At 36.9% G+C, this 16,224-nt stretch overlaps 1 protein-coding gene across 1 annotated transcript in view; it reads right to left on the bottom strand.

Moving 5' to 3' along the window:
- Positions 1-15,050, bottom strand: part of mtrex (Mtr4 exosome RNA helicase) — a 51,134-nt gene extending 36,084 nt beyond the window's left edge. The window contains exons 1-11 of the mRNA XM_051684118.1: positions 14,938-15,050; positions 14,369-14,512; positions 12,808-12,874; positions 9,345-9,407; positions 9,147-9,259; positions 8,738-8,912; positions 8,550-8,640; positions 4,464-4,588; positions 4,061-4,159; positions 3,610-3,727; positions 3,169-3,300 (exon numbers count right to left, since the gene is read on the bottom strand). Of these exons, the coding sequence (XP_051540078.1) occupies positions 3,169-3,300; positions 3,610-3,727; positions 4,061-4,159; positions 4,464-4,588; positions 8,550-8,640; positions 8,738-8,912; positions 9,147-9,259; positions 9,345-9,407; positions 12,808-12,874; positions 14,369-14,512; positions 14,938-15,035 (1,225 nt within the window). The 5' untranslated portion in view covers positions 15,036-15,050. The remainder of the gene's footprint in view (positions 1-3,168; positions 3,301-3,609; positions 3,728-4,060; positions 4,160-4,463; positions 4,589-8,549; positions 8,641-8,737; positions 8,913-9,146; positions 9,260-9,344; positions 9,408-12,807; positions 12,875-14,368; positions 14,513-14,937) is intronic.
- Between the last annotated feature and the right edge of the window lie 1,174 nt (positions 15,051-16,224).

Genomic DNA, 16,224 nt, shown 5'->3' with positions numbered 1-16,224 from the left:
CTTAAAAGGAAATAACCGCCTGGTCAGAAAATTTGAAAGTGCATACACCCATGTACAGACATCATGGAACTTCAGTGTGCCTGATATCAAGCACATCAACTCAGTTAAAACAGGTTCTCCATTAAAAGAGAATTCTTCTCTAAATGTCATGTTTGAGCCAAGATTAAATGCAAGTATAACTGGCCGGAAAAGCCAATTTTTTTCATGCTTTCTTTTTGTTTTTAAACTTTTTGCATTTTATCATGCAATAACACATTGCCATAATGAAATGATTGATAAATGCAATCATGAAATCAGAGACACTCCTTTTGAAATCCAACAGAAGTGGCCAAAAGAGACGCATATATATATACGATCAAGTGTAAATGGTGATGTGTCTGTAATTGGCGATGGCGTCTGTCCACTTGTGATCGGATCATTCTAAGCGCATCTTAACACTAGGCAATAAACAAGGAAAGGAAACACACAGCATGTGAGAGAAAATCAAAACTGATGACGTGTAAATGGTTCTTTTTTTTTTTTTATCTGTCAAAATGATGGAAAGCATTTGGAATTTTCCATAAGGTTAAAAAAATAAAAAAATAAAATAAAAATCGGTAAATGGAGAATTTTCAGTAAACGCAACCCCTGGCGGGGACTGTTGTGCTGTATTGTGTTCCTTTTGCTGACAGTGCGCAAAAAAACAACATACAGCATGACCAGTATAGTATGATTCACGAAAGAAAATGAGTCTTTAAATGAACTGGTCAAAAAGAATCGCAATCTCCCAAATTATCAGTATAAATCATTCTGACTAAATCATTTAGTGAATCAGTCAGTGTTAATGAATTAACATTTGTCTCACATACTGAACTGTTAGTTAGTCATCATAACTTTCATTTATGTCCAGCTCGAAATGAACTGTTACTGTGTTGTGTTCTTAAAGGGATAGTTCACCCAAAAATGAAAATTCTTATTTACTCACTCTAGTGTTGTTCCAAAACTGTATTCTTCTGCGAAACACAAAAGATGTTAGGCAGATTTGTTAGGGACTGACAAGCCAGTCATTCTTTACAATTTCTCATTTTCCACAGAAAGTCACAAATATGAACATTTTCATTTTTGCCTGAACGATCCCTTTAAGCCTCAATGGACCAATTTTATGAGATGAGGTTTATGAGACTAAGTTCATACTACAAATGCAGGACTAGTTAATGTTACACATTCACAACTATGAGTTTTTTTTAAAATAAGTGGCATTTATTAAAAAAAAAAAAAAAAAAAAAAAAGTATTTCAGTATGTAGTTACGACAACATTTGGCAAAAATGTATTCTGCAAAAACTATTTTGTAGGAAATACAGGGCCACTGCATTAATTGAAGGCGCAATACTTCAGCAACAGTCGCTGATAATGCAACGCCTCAGTAAGATAATAAAAACTAACAGACTTCTTCACTTGTGAACGTTGGAAATTATGAAAATGTTCTGGAATGCTTCTACAAAATCACACTCGAGTTGGAACGTTCTTATGATGACATCTGCTCTGACAGAGCCAATGAAAACAGCCTCCCCACCTAAAGCACAATTAGCAAAACAGTAACAGCTGTGTGGACCGCTTGTGCATCTCATAGTGCTTACCCATATACCAAAGACCCAGGATGTAAAAAGTTTTAAATGCATGCTATTTCCCAACAAAAACATGTTTAAAAGTCCACAATAATGCAATGCTTCTGTGTGCATCTTTGAAAAATCCAGTTAGGTTTTGCAAAGCAAAGCAGTATAGGAAGTGCTACCACATGCATGGCTGAACCTTGTTAAAGGATGTGTAGCCTATGAGCCCGTCCATTTCCCACACAAGAAAATATAGGACTTGACACATCAACAAAACATGAGAATGAAGGGAATGTTGAAGTATTTGGTTTTGTAACTGTCACAAGTTCTGTTTCCAATGGATACTTGATAAAGAGCTCCCTGTATCCAGTATCGGCTGTAGAAATGAAAATTTCCCCGAAAACAGCCTAAAGCTGAGAACATTTCTTTTTCTAACATTTTTTGGCGATGATTTGTATTTTTTAAATTCTCCATCTAATTAATGGGAGAAATGAATCATACTCACTCCCATATTTTTGAGCAATAAGAGAAAGATAAATCTCAACTTCTAGACCTAAAAACAAGCAAAGAAAGATTAGCAATGATGTTTTTTTCTCCAATTAAAAAAAGATTATGGTCCTTTCAAAGCGTGTTGCTATGCAGCTGCAAGGGTATTCTGGAATTAAAAAGAGCCCTTCCTCGGGTCTCCATGATATTCTGGTCCCTAAATATGGCCCAGTGCCCTCCTTCAACATAAGTATATTGGATTTTTTTGCCGTTTTATTGTCTGCCAGGTAAAACCGATTGTCCAGTGTGCTTAGAAAAGTATAAGCACAGCTCCCATTAAAGGGATAGTTCACCCAAAGATAAAAATTCTCTCATCATTTACTCACCCTCATGCCATCTCAGATGTGTATGACTTTCTTCTGCAGAACACAAAGATTTCAAATGAATATTTAAGCTCTGTAGGTCCATACAATGCAAATTAATTGTGACCAAAACTTTGAAGCTCCAAATAAAGCACATAAAGACAACATAAAACTCATCCATAAACCTCCATTAAATCCACATCTTCAGAAGCAATATGATAGGTGTCAGTGAGAAACAGGTCAATATTTAAGTCCTTTTTTACTATAAATCTGCACCTTTGACCAGCCCGACCAGTAGGTGGCAATATGCATGAAGAATATTAATCACCAAAAAACAAAAGAATGTGAAAGTGGAGATTTATTTACCCACACCTATCATATCCCTTTAAAAGACATGGATTTAACCACTGGAGGTTTATGAATTACTTTTACACTGCCTTTGTGTGCTTTTTGGAGCTTAAAAGTTCAGGGAAACATTCACTTGCATTGTATGGACCTACAGAGCTGAGATATAAAAAAAACAAAAAGAAAAGGTTTGTTCTGCTAAAGAAATAAAGCCATACACATCTGGGATGGCATTAGGGTGAGTAAATGATGAGAACTTTCATTTTTGGATGAACCATCCCTTTAACAAGCTGCACAGTTTGAGGTAACATTCTGTAACACAAATGGTGCTGGAGGAATGTTACACACTGCTTGCCTCTGTAATTATTAATTCTACCATGAATACCTGTGTTGAAATCCAGTTTGGACACCTGCAGTGCGTAGGCCTCGCACTCTTTCTTACTGAAGCTGAAGATGATCACCGGCTGAAAGTTCCTCTCCATGATCATCTTCACGATCTTAAACACGTTGGATGGACCTGAGACAAACACACAAATGCAGCAATTTAGTGCAGGGATCACCTCAAGCAAAATATAAGGCTCCGTTTAAAACTGGTTTTAACATATGTTTCGTCTGCTCCAAGCATGTGGACAGCACTAAAAACTGACGTAAACAAGATCCAATGTGTTGTGTGATCTGATTGCGCAGCAGGGCCAATCAATAGGAGACTATCAGAAATAAGTGAAGGTCACTGTGGTTAACTGTTTTTCTGGACTAGTGACTCAATTGAGAGCTTCCAATACCCTCATTGTGCAATTTCATTTTTTTTTTACTTAGTCATACTGACCTTTGGTTCCACCTCTTCGGCCTTTGGGGTCCCATTTGCCCCCACTGCTGCCTGCAGAGTCCCCTGAGTCCCTCAGGACCTGCATGGCCGTGTTGAAGTTGTCTTCTCTGAACTCTCCCTGATGAGAAATGGCAAACAATTAGATTACATAACCACAATAACACTGGGAATGTTTTCTCAAACTTGAATGGCTTGTTGCATAACTTCACAGCAACAACAAGACAATGCACACTAATATTTCAGTATTTAGAACCTACATCAGAACATGTCATTCTTGAAATCACACCCATGCTACACCCATGTCCTGCAAGACAGGTTTGGACCCGAGAGCAGCTAACTGAATAAAAGTTCCATATTTGGCATTATAACAGAGGGTGGCATGCTACCAATATCACTTAGGTGTATTTAACTTTTATCTAACACAGCTATCCAAAGTATTTGATTTGCTTACGTTCTCATCCACAACAAGATGAAGTCCATCGCCCCCTGCTGGAAAGATGTAGTGCTGCAGGGGAGTGGGGCGGTAGTCCGTGTAAACCACGTGGCAGGGCTGCATATCAGACAAGGAAAAGCTCATGTGGATGTATCAGCTTTACATTAGGGGTGGATGGTATGACCAACATCATTTATTGTGGTACTAGTGATTTTATATCACGGTAATGGAAAATACCACGACAGTTATTTTTGTGGAAAAATTCATCCCAAAAATCCATGTAAAAATTAAACAAAAAAATTTGATAAACTGTTAAAATAAATACTTGAAAGGTTCTTCATTTTATTTGATTATTTTTTCTTGGGTGGATGCGCTGAAAGCTAACCTACTGCACTTGAGCAACAAAGATGAAATGGCGCACCTGTTTGTGGAGATGACAAATCCACTCAGCAAACTGCCGAGCGTTGGGAATGGTAGCTGAGAGGAAGACATAGTGCACGTTGTCTGGCAGTAGGATGATGGTTTCCTCCCAAACAACACCACGCTCTGCAGGTCACATGACCCAGAAAGACAAAAACACCACATTGGCTACAGTTGAAGTCAGAAGTTTACATACACCTTAGCCAAATACATTTAAAGTCAGTTTTTCACAATTCCTGAAATTTAATCGTAGAAAACATTCCCTGTCTTAGGTCAGTTAGGATCACTACTTTATTTTAAGAATGTGAAAAGTCTTGATTTTATTTATTTCAGCTTTTATTTCTTTCATCACATTCCCAGTGGGTCAGAGGTTTACATACACTTTGTTAGTATTTGGTAGCATTGCCTTTAAATTGTTTAACTTGGGCCAAAAGTTTTGAGTAGCCTTCCACAAGCTTCTCACAATAAGTTGCTGGAATTTTGGCCCATTCCTCCAGACAGAACTGGGACAGGTTTGTAGGCCTCCTTGCTCGCACATGTTTTTTCAGTTCTGCCCACAAATTTTCTATCGGATTGAGGTCAGGACTTTGTGATGGCCACTCAATACCTTGACTTTGTTGTCCTTAAACCATTTTGCCACAACTTCGGAGGTATGCTTGGGGTCATTGTCCATTTGGAAGACCCATTTGCGACTGAGCTTTAACTTCCTGGCTGATGTCTTGAGATGTTGCTTCAATACATGCACATCATTTTCCTTCCTCATGATGCCATCTATTTTGTGAAGTGCACCAGTCCCTACTGCAGCAAAGCACCCCCAAAATATGGTGCTGCCACCCCCATACTTCACGGTTGGGATGGTGTTCTTCGACTTGCAAGCCTCACCCTTTTTCCCCCAAACATAACGATGGTCATTATGGCCAAACAGTTCAATTTTTGTTTCATTAGACCAGAGAACATTTCTCCAAAAAGTAAGATCTTTGTCCCCATGTGCACTTGCAAACTGTAGTCTTGCTTTTTATGGTAGTTTTGGAGCAGTGGCTTCTTCCTTGCTGAGTAGCCTGTGGATATACACTGGCGGCCAAAAGTATGGAATAATGTACAGATTTTGCTCATATGGAAATAAATTGGTACTTTTATTCACCAAAAAGGCATTCACCTGATCACACTGTATAGTCAGGACATTAATAACGTGAAAAATTACTATTACAATTTGAAAACAAAATTCAGATCTTCTTAAACTACTACAAAGAGTTCATCAAAAAATCCTCCATGTGCAGCAATAACAGCTTTGCAGATCCTTGGCATTCTAGCTGTCAGTTTGTCCAGATACTCAGGTGACATTTCACCCCACACTTCCTGTTGCACGTGCCATAGATGTGGCTGTCTTGTTGGGCACTTCTCACGCACCTTACAATCTACAGGTAGCTGATCCCACAAAAGTTCAATGGGTTAAGATCCATAACACTCATTTCCAATGATCTGTTGTCCAATGTCTGTTTCTTTGCCTACTCTAACCATTTCTTTTTGTTTTTCTATTTCAAGTGGCTTTTTCTTTGCAATTCTTCCCATAAGGCCTGCACCCCTGAGTCTTCTCTTTACTGTTGTACATGAAACTGGTGTTGAGCGAGTAGAATTCAATGAAGCTGTCAGATGAGGGCATTTGAGGTGTCTATTTCTCAAACTAGAGACTCTGATGTACTTATCCTCTTGTTTAGTTGTACATCTGGCCTTCCACATCTCTTTCTGTCCTTGTTAGAGCCAGTTGTCCTTTGTCTTTGAAGACTGTAGTGTACACCTTTGTATGAAATCTTCAGTTCTTTTGGCAATGTCAAGCATTGTACAGCCTTCATTCCTCAAAACAATGATTGACTGATGAGTTTCTAGAGAAAGCTGTTTCTTTTTTTCCATTTTTGACCTAATACTGACCTTAAGACATGCCAGTCTATTGCATACAGTGGCAACTCAAAAACAAACACAAAGACAATGCTAAGCTTCATTTAACGAACCAAATAGCTTTCAACTGTGTTTGATATAATGGGAAGCGATTTTCTAGTACCAAATTAGCAATTTAGCATGATTACTCAAGGATAAGGTGTTGGAGTGATGGCTGCTGGAAATGGGGCCTGTCTAGATTTGATCAAAAATGACTTTTTTCAAATAGTGATGGTGCTGTTTTTTTACATCAGTAATGTCCTGACTATATTTTGTGATCAGTTGAATGCCACTTTGGTGAGTACCAATTTCCTTACGAAACAGCAAAATCTGTATATTATTCTTCCAAACTTTTGGCCGCCAGCGTAGATACTTGTCTACCTGTTTCCTCCAGCATCGTCACAAGGTCCTTTGCTGTTGTTCTGGGATTGATTTGCACTTTTCACACCAAACTACATTCATCTCTAGGAGACAGAATGCGTCTCCTTCCTGAGAAGTATGATGCTGCGTGGTCCCATGGTGTTTATATTTGTACTATTGTTTGTACAGATGAACGTGGTACCTTCAGGTGTTTAGAAATTGCTGCTGAGGATGAACCAGACTTGTGGAGGTCCACATTTTTTTTTTCTGTGGTCTTGGCTGATTTCTTTTGATTTTCCAATGATGTCAAGGAAAGAGGCACTGAAGGTAGGCCTTAAAATACATCCACAGGTACACCTCCAATTCAGTACACCTCCTATCAGAAGCTAATTGTCTAAAGGCTTGACATCATTTAAGCTGCTTAAAGGCACAGTTAACTTCAGTGTATGTAAACTTCTGACCCACTGGAATTGCGATATAGTCAATTAAAAGTGAAGCAATCTGTCTGTAAACAATTGTTGGAAAAATGACTCATGTCATGCACAAGTAGATGTCCTAAACTACTTGCCAAAACTATAGTTTGCTAATATTAAATATGTAGAGTGGTTTAAAAAAATGAGTTTTTTATAACTTCACCCTAAGTGTATGTAAACTTCTGAATTCAACTGTATGTAAGGAATAGGCTATGAATATACTGTATAATGCCTAATATAAAAAAAATAAAAATAAGGATGAATAAGAATGCATTATGCAACAAACATTTCAATCAGTAGGCTACTTAGTCACAATTTTTATAATGTTGCAAATGTAATTCAGCATTTATTATTAGAGGACAAACGATATATCGGTTTAACCGATTTATCGGTGCCAAGTTGCTTTTTGGAACTATCGGATATCGGAAAAATCAACGCTGATAAAAAAAAATGTATTTTAATATTTTATACAAACTTTATTTTTATGTTTTATTCCTCAATGTTACTCTGTTGCCAAAACCCTCATCTGGTGAATGCATAGGCTACAAAAAGCTAGATTTGGTTTATGGACTAATTCATGATTTTTAATGCAAAATATTATTAAAAAAAAAAAAAAAAAAAAAAAAAAGTCACATTGACAATTAACAAGCGATTGCTGATGATCGACTATTGATGAATGATGATCAACTGTTGAATAGTTATTGCTCATACAGTATCTATTCTATTGTAATACATTGTAGATGATTGTAAGAGTGCATGTTTTGTTTCCCTTGTGTGTTTGTGTGAGCTAAAAGCACAGACATTTCAAAATAAGAGTCCCCAGTGTATTTAAGGCTTATTCATTATTAAAACACCCACGTTATGCACCAAAACTTCATTTTTTATGGTTATTACTGGGATTTTGGTTGCATCTGAGATTTTACTCATTTTGGACTCTTGTAGCCTCTATGTCTGTGCATGTCAGAAAGAAAAGACTAAAAAAATGTTTTAACATTCAATAAATCCATTTTTAAAACTATCGGCGTATTCCACCACCTAGTTATCGTATCGGCAAAGTCCACTATCGATCGACCTCTATTCAGTGTTTATCTTAGAAACAAAAATGGATAATTACATTTTGCATGTTTTAGGAAATGTACTAGGTCATCTAGGTATAGTATGGCATACTATGCAAAGCATACATAGTTTATACTGCAGAAATAGTAAAACAAGTGTGCGGAACATAATGACAGCTGATATTCAACACCACCATCCTGCAATGCAAAGATCACACATAAGAACGTTTGACGACATCTGTCAATTAAACGTTAAGAATGACTGACCTGCATCTCTCATATAATGAATCTCGTCAAAGATGACCCACGCCACCTCTCTCATGACCTCTGACCCTCTGTAGAGCATGCTCCTCAAGATCTACGGAAAAAAAAAATAATTCACAGACCTTCAAAGTACAGACCAAGTGGTGACTTCTTGTTTCAGAGTCTGATGGCTGATAACGTGACTGTCTCACCTCAGTGGTCATGACCAGGCAGGAGGCCGTGGGGTTGATGGTGACGTCACCGGTCATCAGACCCACGTCCTGAAACTCCTCGTACATCTCTCTGTACTTCTGGTTGCTCAAGGCTTTGATGGGGCTGGTGAAGATCACTCGTTGCTTTTCTCGGAGCGCCAGAGCGATGGCATACCTAGATGCAGGGGGAGAAAACAAAGTCTATAATATCTGATTACATACCTTGTGAACAGTACTAAATTAGAAATAAATTCAGTACAATTCTTGGGGGAAAAAGGAACATGTACAAAAGTGGATTCACATGCACAGCAGTGATGCTTAAATATTTTCTTACACTGTGCATGTCATCAAATAATACAAAGCTCCAAATTTTGATTTTATCTATGTTTGCAATCTATTAGACACTCACTCTGCACACACTGTCTTTCCTGCTGATGTGTGGGCAGACACAAGTACAGATTGGTTGTTATCGATGCACAGGATGGCCTCGCGCTGGAAAGGGTCCAGTATGAATGGGTACTCCTGTAAGGGGACAGTAAACAAAGTTCAAACAGAAGGAAAGCATCACTGTTGTTAGAGGATGCTCAAATAAGGTTAATTCAATCACCTTTGCTGCTTTTCCAACCCGTGGTTTCAGTTGTGTGTATTCCTCATCTGCAGGTAGAGCCACCTGAGAGAGAAAGATGGGGTCACCAACAGGACATTCTTTTTAAATATACACATTTTAACCGCTGAGATCCACAATACTGTATATCAAATATTCATGATATATTTGTGACGATTTTGCTGGCGATATAAAATTAAGCTACATTGTGACTATTGTGATATTTTAATTCTATTATTTGCCATTAAGGGTACTAAAGATGCTTCACTATACTAGCTACGTACATAGATCCTTATTGCGAGTATGAGAGCGTTAAGATGATGATGTTTTAAGAGCGTACCTAATTCAAATATCAGTAGCAAAAATGACGCTCGAGTTGCTAAGTTTAATTCAAGTTTAGTTGAATCAGTTCGAACTCTCCATTTCATTGAATCAATTCAAAACTCTGATTCAGCTCAAGTTTAGTGTCATCACTTGAAAATGCAGATGTTCCAGCATGGCACTTTTCAGATATTAAGTGCACTCAATAACTTTTTTCCTTATTAAAAAAGGTTTACTCCTAAAGAAATTAACTGCAATTTTGAAACAGATGTATAAAAACACGAGTACGCATAAGATGAAGACTCCAGTCACATCAGTAACCTTATAAAAGCTATTTTTTTCTATCTACAAGGAGAGGGTTCCTTTCAGACTATTGATTTTGAATGACACTGTATTCACGCCGCTAGGTGTCAGTGTAAGTTCAAGACGACATAACAAAAAACTACTGAGTGCACCTTTAAAGTGTTTTTGTAAAGAATATATGCAGGTAAATACTGCTGCTTTTTATGTTTGCTTGACAAAGCCAGGGTTTTCCCAAAATCCCTGAACCAAAACTATCAATTGTTATTCCTACAGACTGTTCTGACTTGCATTGCTATATCTTTTCTAACTGATCGGAAGAACGTTTTTTTGCACAGCGGATGATCAAATCTTACACTCAGAGAATGTTCAAACAGTCAAATGGAATGTTTGTTAATTCAAACTCCAAGTGTCAAAAAATTCAAATGTAAACAAACCCACACAAGGACTGCCATATCATGGATTCAGGTTACAATACAAAATCGATCCATCTATTTATCTTTCAGAAGGTTTTATCTGAAGGTCTACATAGCTATCTACCTCTCTTTTTTAAAACTTTCAGACAAAGGCTTTCTCAAGTCAACATCCAAGTTTGTCTTGACATAATTTACCTATCTAGTTAGTATGTATTGTCAAATTGGTGCACTTAAATGAAATGGCAGAATATCATTCTTCCTTTTGTTTGTTTAATGGAAAACATGCCTTGATTTTTTACAACTAGATTTATACTATATTTCACTTCTTGCAGTAAACATTTTAAATCCATTTTGTAACCATGGCAGGTTTGAGTATTTCTGTAACTGCTGATCTCCTGGGATTTTCACACACAACAGTCTCTAGAATTTACTCCAGAATGGTGCCAAAACAAAAAACATCCAGTGAGCGGCAGTTCTGTGGACGGAAATGCCTTGTTGATGAGAGAGGTTCAAGAGAGAATGGCCAGACTGGTTTGAACTGACAAAGTCTACGGTAACTCAGATAACCACTCTGTACAATTGTGGTGAGAAGAATAGCATCTCAGAATGCTTTTCTGAGATGCGGGTTGGTGCTGTTTTGGCAGCAAGAGGGGGGCCTACGCAATATTAGGCAGGTGGTTTTAATGTTGTGGCTGATTGGTATATATATATACACAGGTGCATCTCAATAAATTAGAATGTCGTGGAAAAGTTCATTTATTTCAGTAATTCAACTCAAATTGTGAAACTCGTGTATTAAATAAATTCAATGCACACAGACTGAAGTAGTTTAAGTCTTTGGTTCTTTTAATTGTGATGATTTTGGCTCACATTTAACAAAAACCCACCATTTCACTATCTCAAAAAATTAGAATACATCATAAGACCAATAAAAAAAAACATTTTTAGTGAATTGTTGGCCTTCTGGAAAGTATGTTCATTTACTGTATATGTACTCAATACTTGGTAGGGGCTCCTTTTGCTTTAATTACTGCCTCAATTTGGGGTGGCATGGAGGTGATCAGTTTGTGGCACTGCCGAGGTGGTATGGAAGCCCAGGTTTCTTTGACAGTGGCCTTCAGCTCATCTGCATTTTTTGGTCTCTTGTTTCTCATTTTCCTCTTGACAATACCCCACAGATTCTCTATGGGGTTCAGGTCTGGTGAGTTTGCTGGCCAGTCAAGCACACCAACACCATGGTCATTTAACCAACTTTTGGTGCTTTTGGCAGTGTGGGCAGGTGCCAAATCCTGCTGGAAAATGAAATCAGCGTCTTTAAAAAGCTGGTCAGCAGAAGGAAGCATGAAGTGCTCCAAAATGTCTTGGTAAACGGGTGCAGTGACTTTGGTTTTCAAAAAACACAATGGACCAACACCAGCAGATGACATTGCATCCCAAATCATCACAGACTGTGGAAACTTAACACTGGACTTCAAGCAACTTGGGCTATGAGCTTCTCCACCCTTCCTCCAGACTCTAGGACCTTGGTTTCCAAATGAAATACAAAACTTGCTCTCATCTGAAAAGAGGACTTTGGACCACTGGGCAACAGTCTAGTTCTTCTTCTCCTTAGCCCAGGTAAGACGCCTCTGACGTTGTCTGTGGTTCAGGAGTGGCTTAACAAGAGGAATACGACAACTGTAGCCAAATTCCTTGACACGTCTGTGTGTGGTGGCTCTTGATGCCTTGACCCCAGCCTCAGTCCATTCCTTGTGAAGTTCACCCAAATTCTTGAATCGATTTTGCTTGACAATCCTCATAAGGCTGCGGTTCTCTCGGTTGGTTGTGCATCTTTTTCTTCCACACTTTTTCCTTCCACTCAACTTTCTGTTAACATGCTTGGATACAGCACTCTGTGAACAGCCAGCTTCTTTGGCAATGAATGTTTGTGGCTTACCCTCCTTGTGAAGGGTGTCAATGATTGTCTTCTGGACAACTGTCAGATCAGCAGTCTTCCCCATGATTGTGTAGCCTAGTGAACCAAACTGAGAGACCATTTTGAAGGCTTAGGAAATCTTTGCAGGTGTTTTGAGTTGATTAGCATGTCACTATATTCTAATTTTTTGAGATAGTGAATTGGTGGGTTTTTGTTAAATGTGAGCCAAAATCATCACAATTAAAAGAACCAAAGACTTAAACTACTTCAGTCTGTGTATTGAATTTCTTTAATACACGAGTTTCACAATTTGAGTTGAATTACTGAAATAAATGAACTTTTCCACGACATTCTAATTTATTGAGATGCACCTGTATATATATATATATATATATATATATACACACACACACACACACACACACACATATATATACATATATATACACACACACAGTATGTTTAAATCTACATCTCCCAGCATCAGTTGCTGACTGTGTGTTTGTGCATTCACCTCATGAGTGCATCCCTCCACAGTCTCGACCTGCTCCACCTTCACTTTAGGCATGAGCTCTGACAGACTGAAAGACAACACAGATAGAAAGATTGCATTAAGTATTTGCATTTAGGATAGTTCACCCAAAAATGAAAATTATCTTATCACTTACTCAGATATGTAAAACTGAAGATTCAGATTAAAAAATGACTTACTGTTCAGTTTCTCACCCACACCTATTAAACTGTTTCTGAAGATATGGATTTAAATACTAGAGTCATATTAGTGGTCGACTGATATGGGGGTTTTAATGGCCGATGCCGATATCCAGAGAGCAGGGTGGCCGATACATCACACAATTTAATATAGTAAATAACAAACATAAAATTGCTAAAAAATAAACTATATTTACTCAATTTTACACTAAACTTTAACATTGTAAAAAAAAAAAATTTTTAAAAATTGAAAAAATAATTGTCTTTTAAATGGTAGACAGCAGTTTCTAGTATTTAAATTTGAGTAATTTATTTGCATATGAAGAAATTGTTAATATATTAGTAAGAAGGACATAACAGTGCATACAAAAGTCCAGCAACCATGAATGCATGTCCACATTAGCAATCGCATTTACTCAAAATATTGAATCAAACCAATTGTACATTTAGTCCATAGAGAATAAGACATTTACTCATAGTACACGTGAAGCGCTTTTACTTTGAAGTTGCACTTACACGCTTGTGTGGATCCAGCGCGAGCAGCAATCTCCTGACCTTTTAAATGGCCTGGATCGACTGCTTGGATAGTCACGGACTGACCCTCATGATTTGTGAATGAGAGGATCTTTTGATCCTGAAGTTTTTGATTCTGGCTGATAGAATACACGCTTCAGAGGAAGATATTAGACGGGAAGAAAACGCTGGATTTTCGTGAGGTTCGTGAAATACATATTTTTAAATGAGATATCTGCATATTTGCAGACGGTATATAATAGAAGTTTTATTTATATTTGCCTTTTATCACTAGAAAAGTTAGGAACTATTGAGAAGAGACTGTAAGAATTACAGGACACTTATTACAAGGACAATCTTTCTCGTGCAACCTGAAGTGTCATGCTCAAGGGCACAAAGGTGACGGTACATGCATCACCCCTTCTGGGATTCAAACCTACAACATTTCAAGGAGAAGTTCACATTCTTTGTGCATATCACTACCTACTGGTTGAGGCTGGTCAAAGGTGGAGATTTATTGTGAGAAAGGACTTAAATATTGATCTGTTTGTCACACAAACCAATCATATCCCTTCAGAAGACATGGATTTAACCACTGGAGTCATATGGATTACATTTATGCTGCCTTTAAGTGCTTTTTGGAGCTTCAAAGTTCTGTCTACCATTCACTTTTTTTGTATGAACCAACAGAGCGGAGATATTCTTCTAAACAACTTAATTTGTGTTCATCTTTGGGAGAACTATTACTTTCAGGAACCAGCCTAGATATTTAACCACTACACAACATAATAAGTACTTCATGAAGTATTGCAAGAGTTTTAACAAAAGCTAAACAAATACACAAATCTCACTTGATCTCCTCAGCTGACACTGTTTCCAGTTTTTGTCTTTTGCCCAGCACCACCTCATCAGCTCCATCATTATCAGCATCTCTTTTGAGGACAGATGCAGCTTTTGAACCAGTCTTCTGTTTCCCAGCTTTATCAGGTGTTTTCCTATTGTGTACAAAGACAACAAATACTCATTCAGGAAAGGATATCCAGAGCTCAACTGAATAGAAGCATTCTAACACAAGATGCTCAAGTAAACGATTTACTTGAAAGGGTACTTTTATCAGAAGATTATTAATAACTTTCAGATTTGGAAATATTATTATTCTTTAGCTCTTGCACTCTGAGAACAATAGTGGGAATGTAAAAAATATGTATCTAAGTAAAATGGTAATGATGAAAGACTGAATAGAAACGTGAAGGGGTTTAGTTTGAGTTTTTATTCATCAGAACTCAGAGGCGGTTTGATTTAACGCGCGTCACGCGCAGCAACTGCACGCGTACAGCATGGCAACACAAATGCACTAATATGTGAAGATCAGTTCTGCAAAACACAGACTGTTAAACATATATACCACCCAATCACATACCCCGTCTGAGCTGCCGACTTTGGAGTGGCTTTTTTGCTGGAATCCGACTGTTCTTCATCAAACACGCTGAACAGATCATCTCCAAAGGCGTCCGCCATGATTGCACACGGAGCGCTAAGACAGGAAGTTACGACAAGCCGGTCAAATGTGTGAAATGAGCGATTTATGAAATAAATCAAAATAAAAGCTCTCATATTGCTGGTCAGCTTCCTTACTGTATAAAATTGAAACAGACTCAAGTTTGAATCCCTTTATTATACTTAATAAATAAATAAATAAATAAAACTTTTTATTATGCAATAATATTAAACATAAGCAATTTTAGATAAAAGTTAATCGTGGGATTTAGGCCACAACAAACATTTTAGCAATAACTCTAAAGATGTATTATCCGCTTTCCTCTTGTGTTGTTTAGTGGCCTGTCTTCTTAAGTTGTATAATTTTTTTTTTTGTTTCTTTTCTTTTAGGTTCTTTATTTGAAACTCGTGTGAATTGTCATTGTTGTGGACATGAAAATGTTTGTAGATTTACTTAAAAATGCAACGGTAGGCCTAAGATACAGATATGTTACAACAAAGAATTCAAATAACGGGGAAAATAATTGTAAATAAAACTACAAAATAAAAAAATAAAAAGATGTAGTGATTAATGAAGTAAAATAACCATAATGCATAATTATATAAATAAAATAATATTTAAGATTAATAAAAAGTTGTGTAGAACGCGTAGAACAACAAAAAAAAAGGATCATTATTATTTTTTTCTTTCCTTTCTTTTTTGGTGTAAAATGACAGGATGTGTTTAAAAAATTCTGATTAAAATTGTAATAATTTCAATATATATATATATATATATATATATATATATATATATATATATATATATATATATATATATATATAAGAATCAGACTCACGATTTATTTTTATTTCCTAAATGATTATTTAATAAAAACCTTATCCTAAACATTCTTTACCCAAACTTAAAGACTACATGGATTTCTGGGTGTTCAGTCTGCATGGGTTCAAAGTTTCGTGTCATTAGGTTAATATTAATGTGATTTTCAGTGTTGTTACGATACTATCATTCCGTTAAGTATTTTGAAGAATACCTGCTCAGCTGTGATGTCAATTTGTAGCTGAACATGGAAGGCAAATTAATTCATCATGAGTTCCTTCGAGAATTTCTTTGAGAAGTGTTTTTAATGTATGAGTAGGCCTAAAATAAAATATGACAAACATTACTTGAAGATACTTGGACGTTTTGTTCTACAACATAAGTGACAGT

The sequence above is a fragment of the Myxocyprinus asiaticus genome, chromosome 42 (genome assembly GCF_019703515.2).
Source record: "Myxocyprinus asiaticus isolate MX2 ecotype Aquarium Trade chromosome 42, UBuf_Myxa_2, whole genome shotgun sequence".
NCBI lineage: Eukaryota > Metazoa > Chordata > Actinopteri > Cypriniformes > Catostomidae > Myxocyprinus > Myxocyprinus asiaticus.
This window is presented reverse-complemented; position numbering and strand designations above follow the sequence as displayed.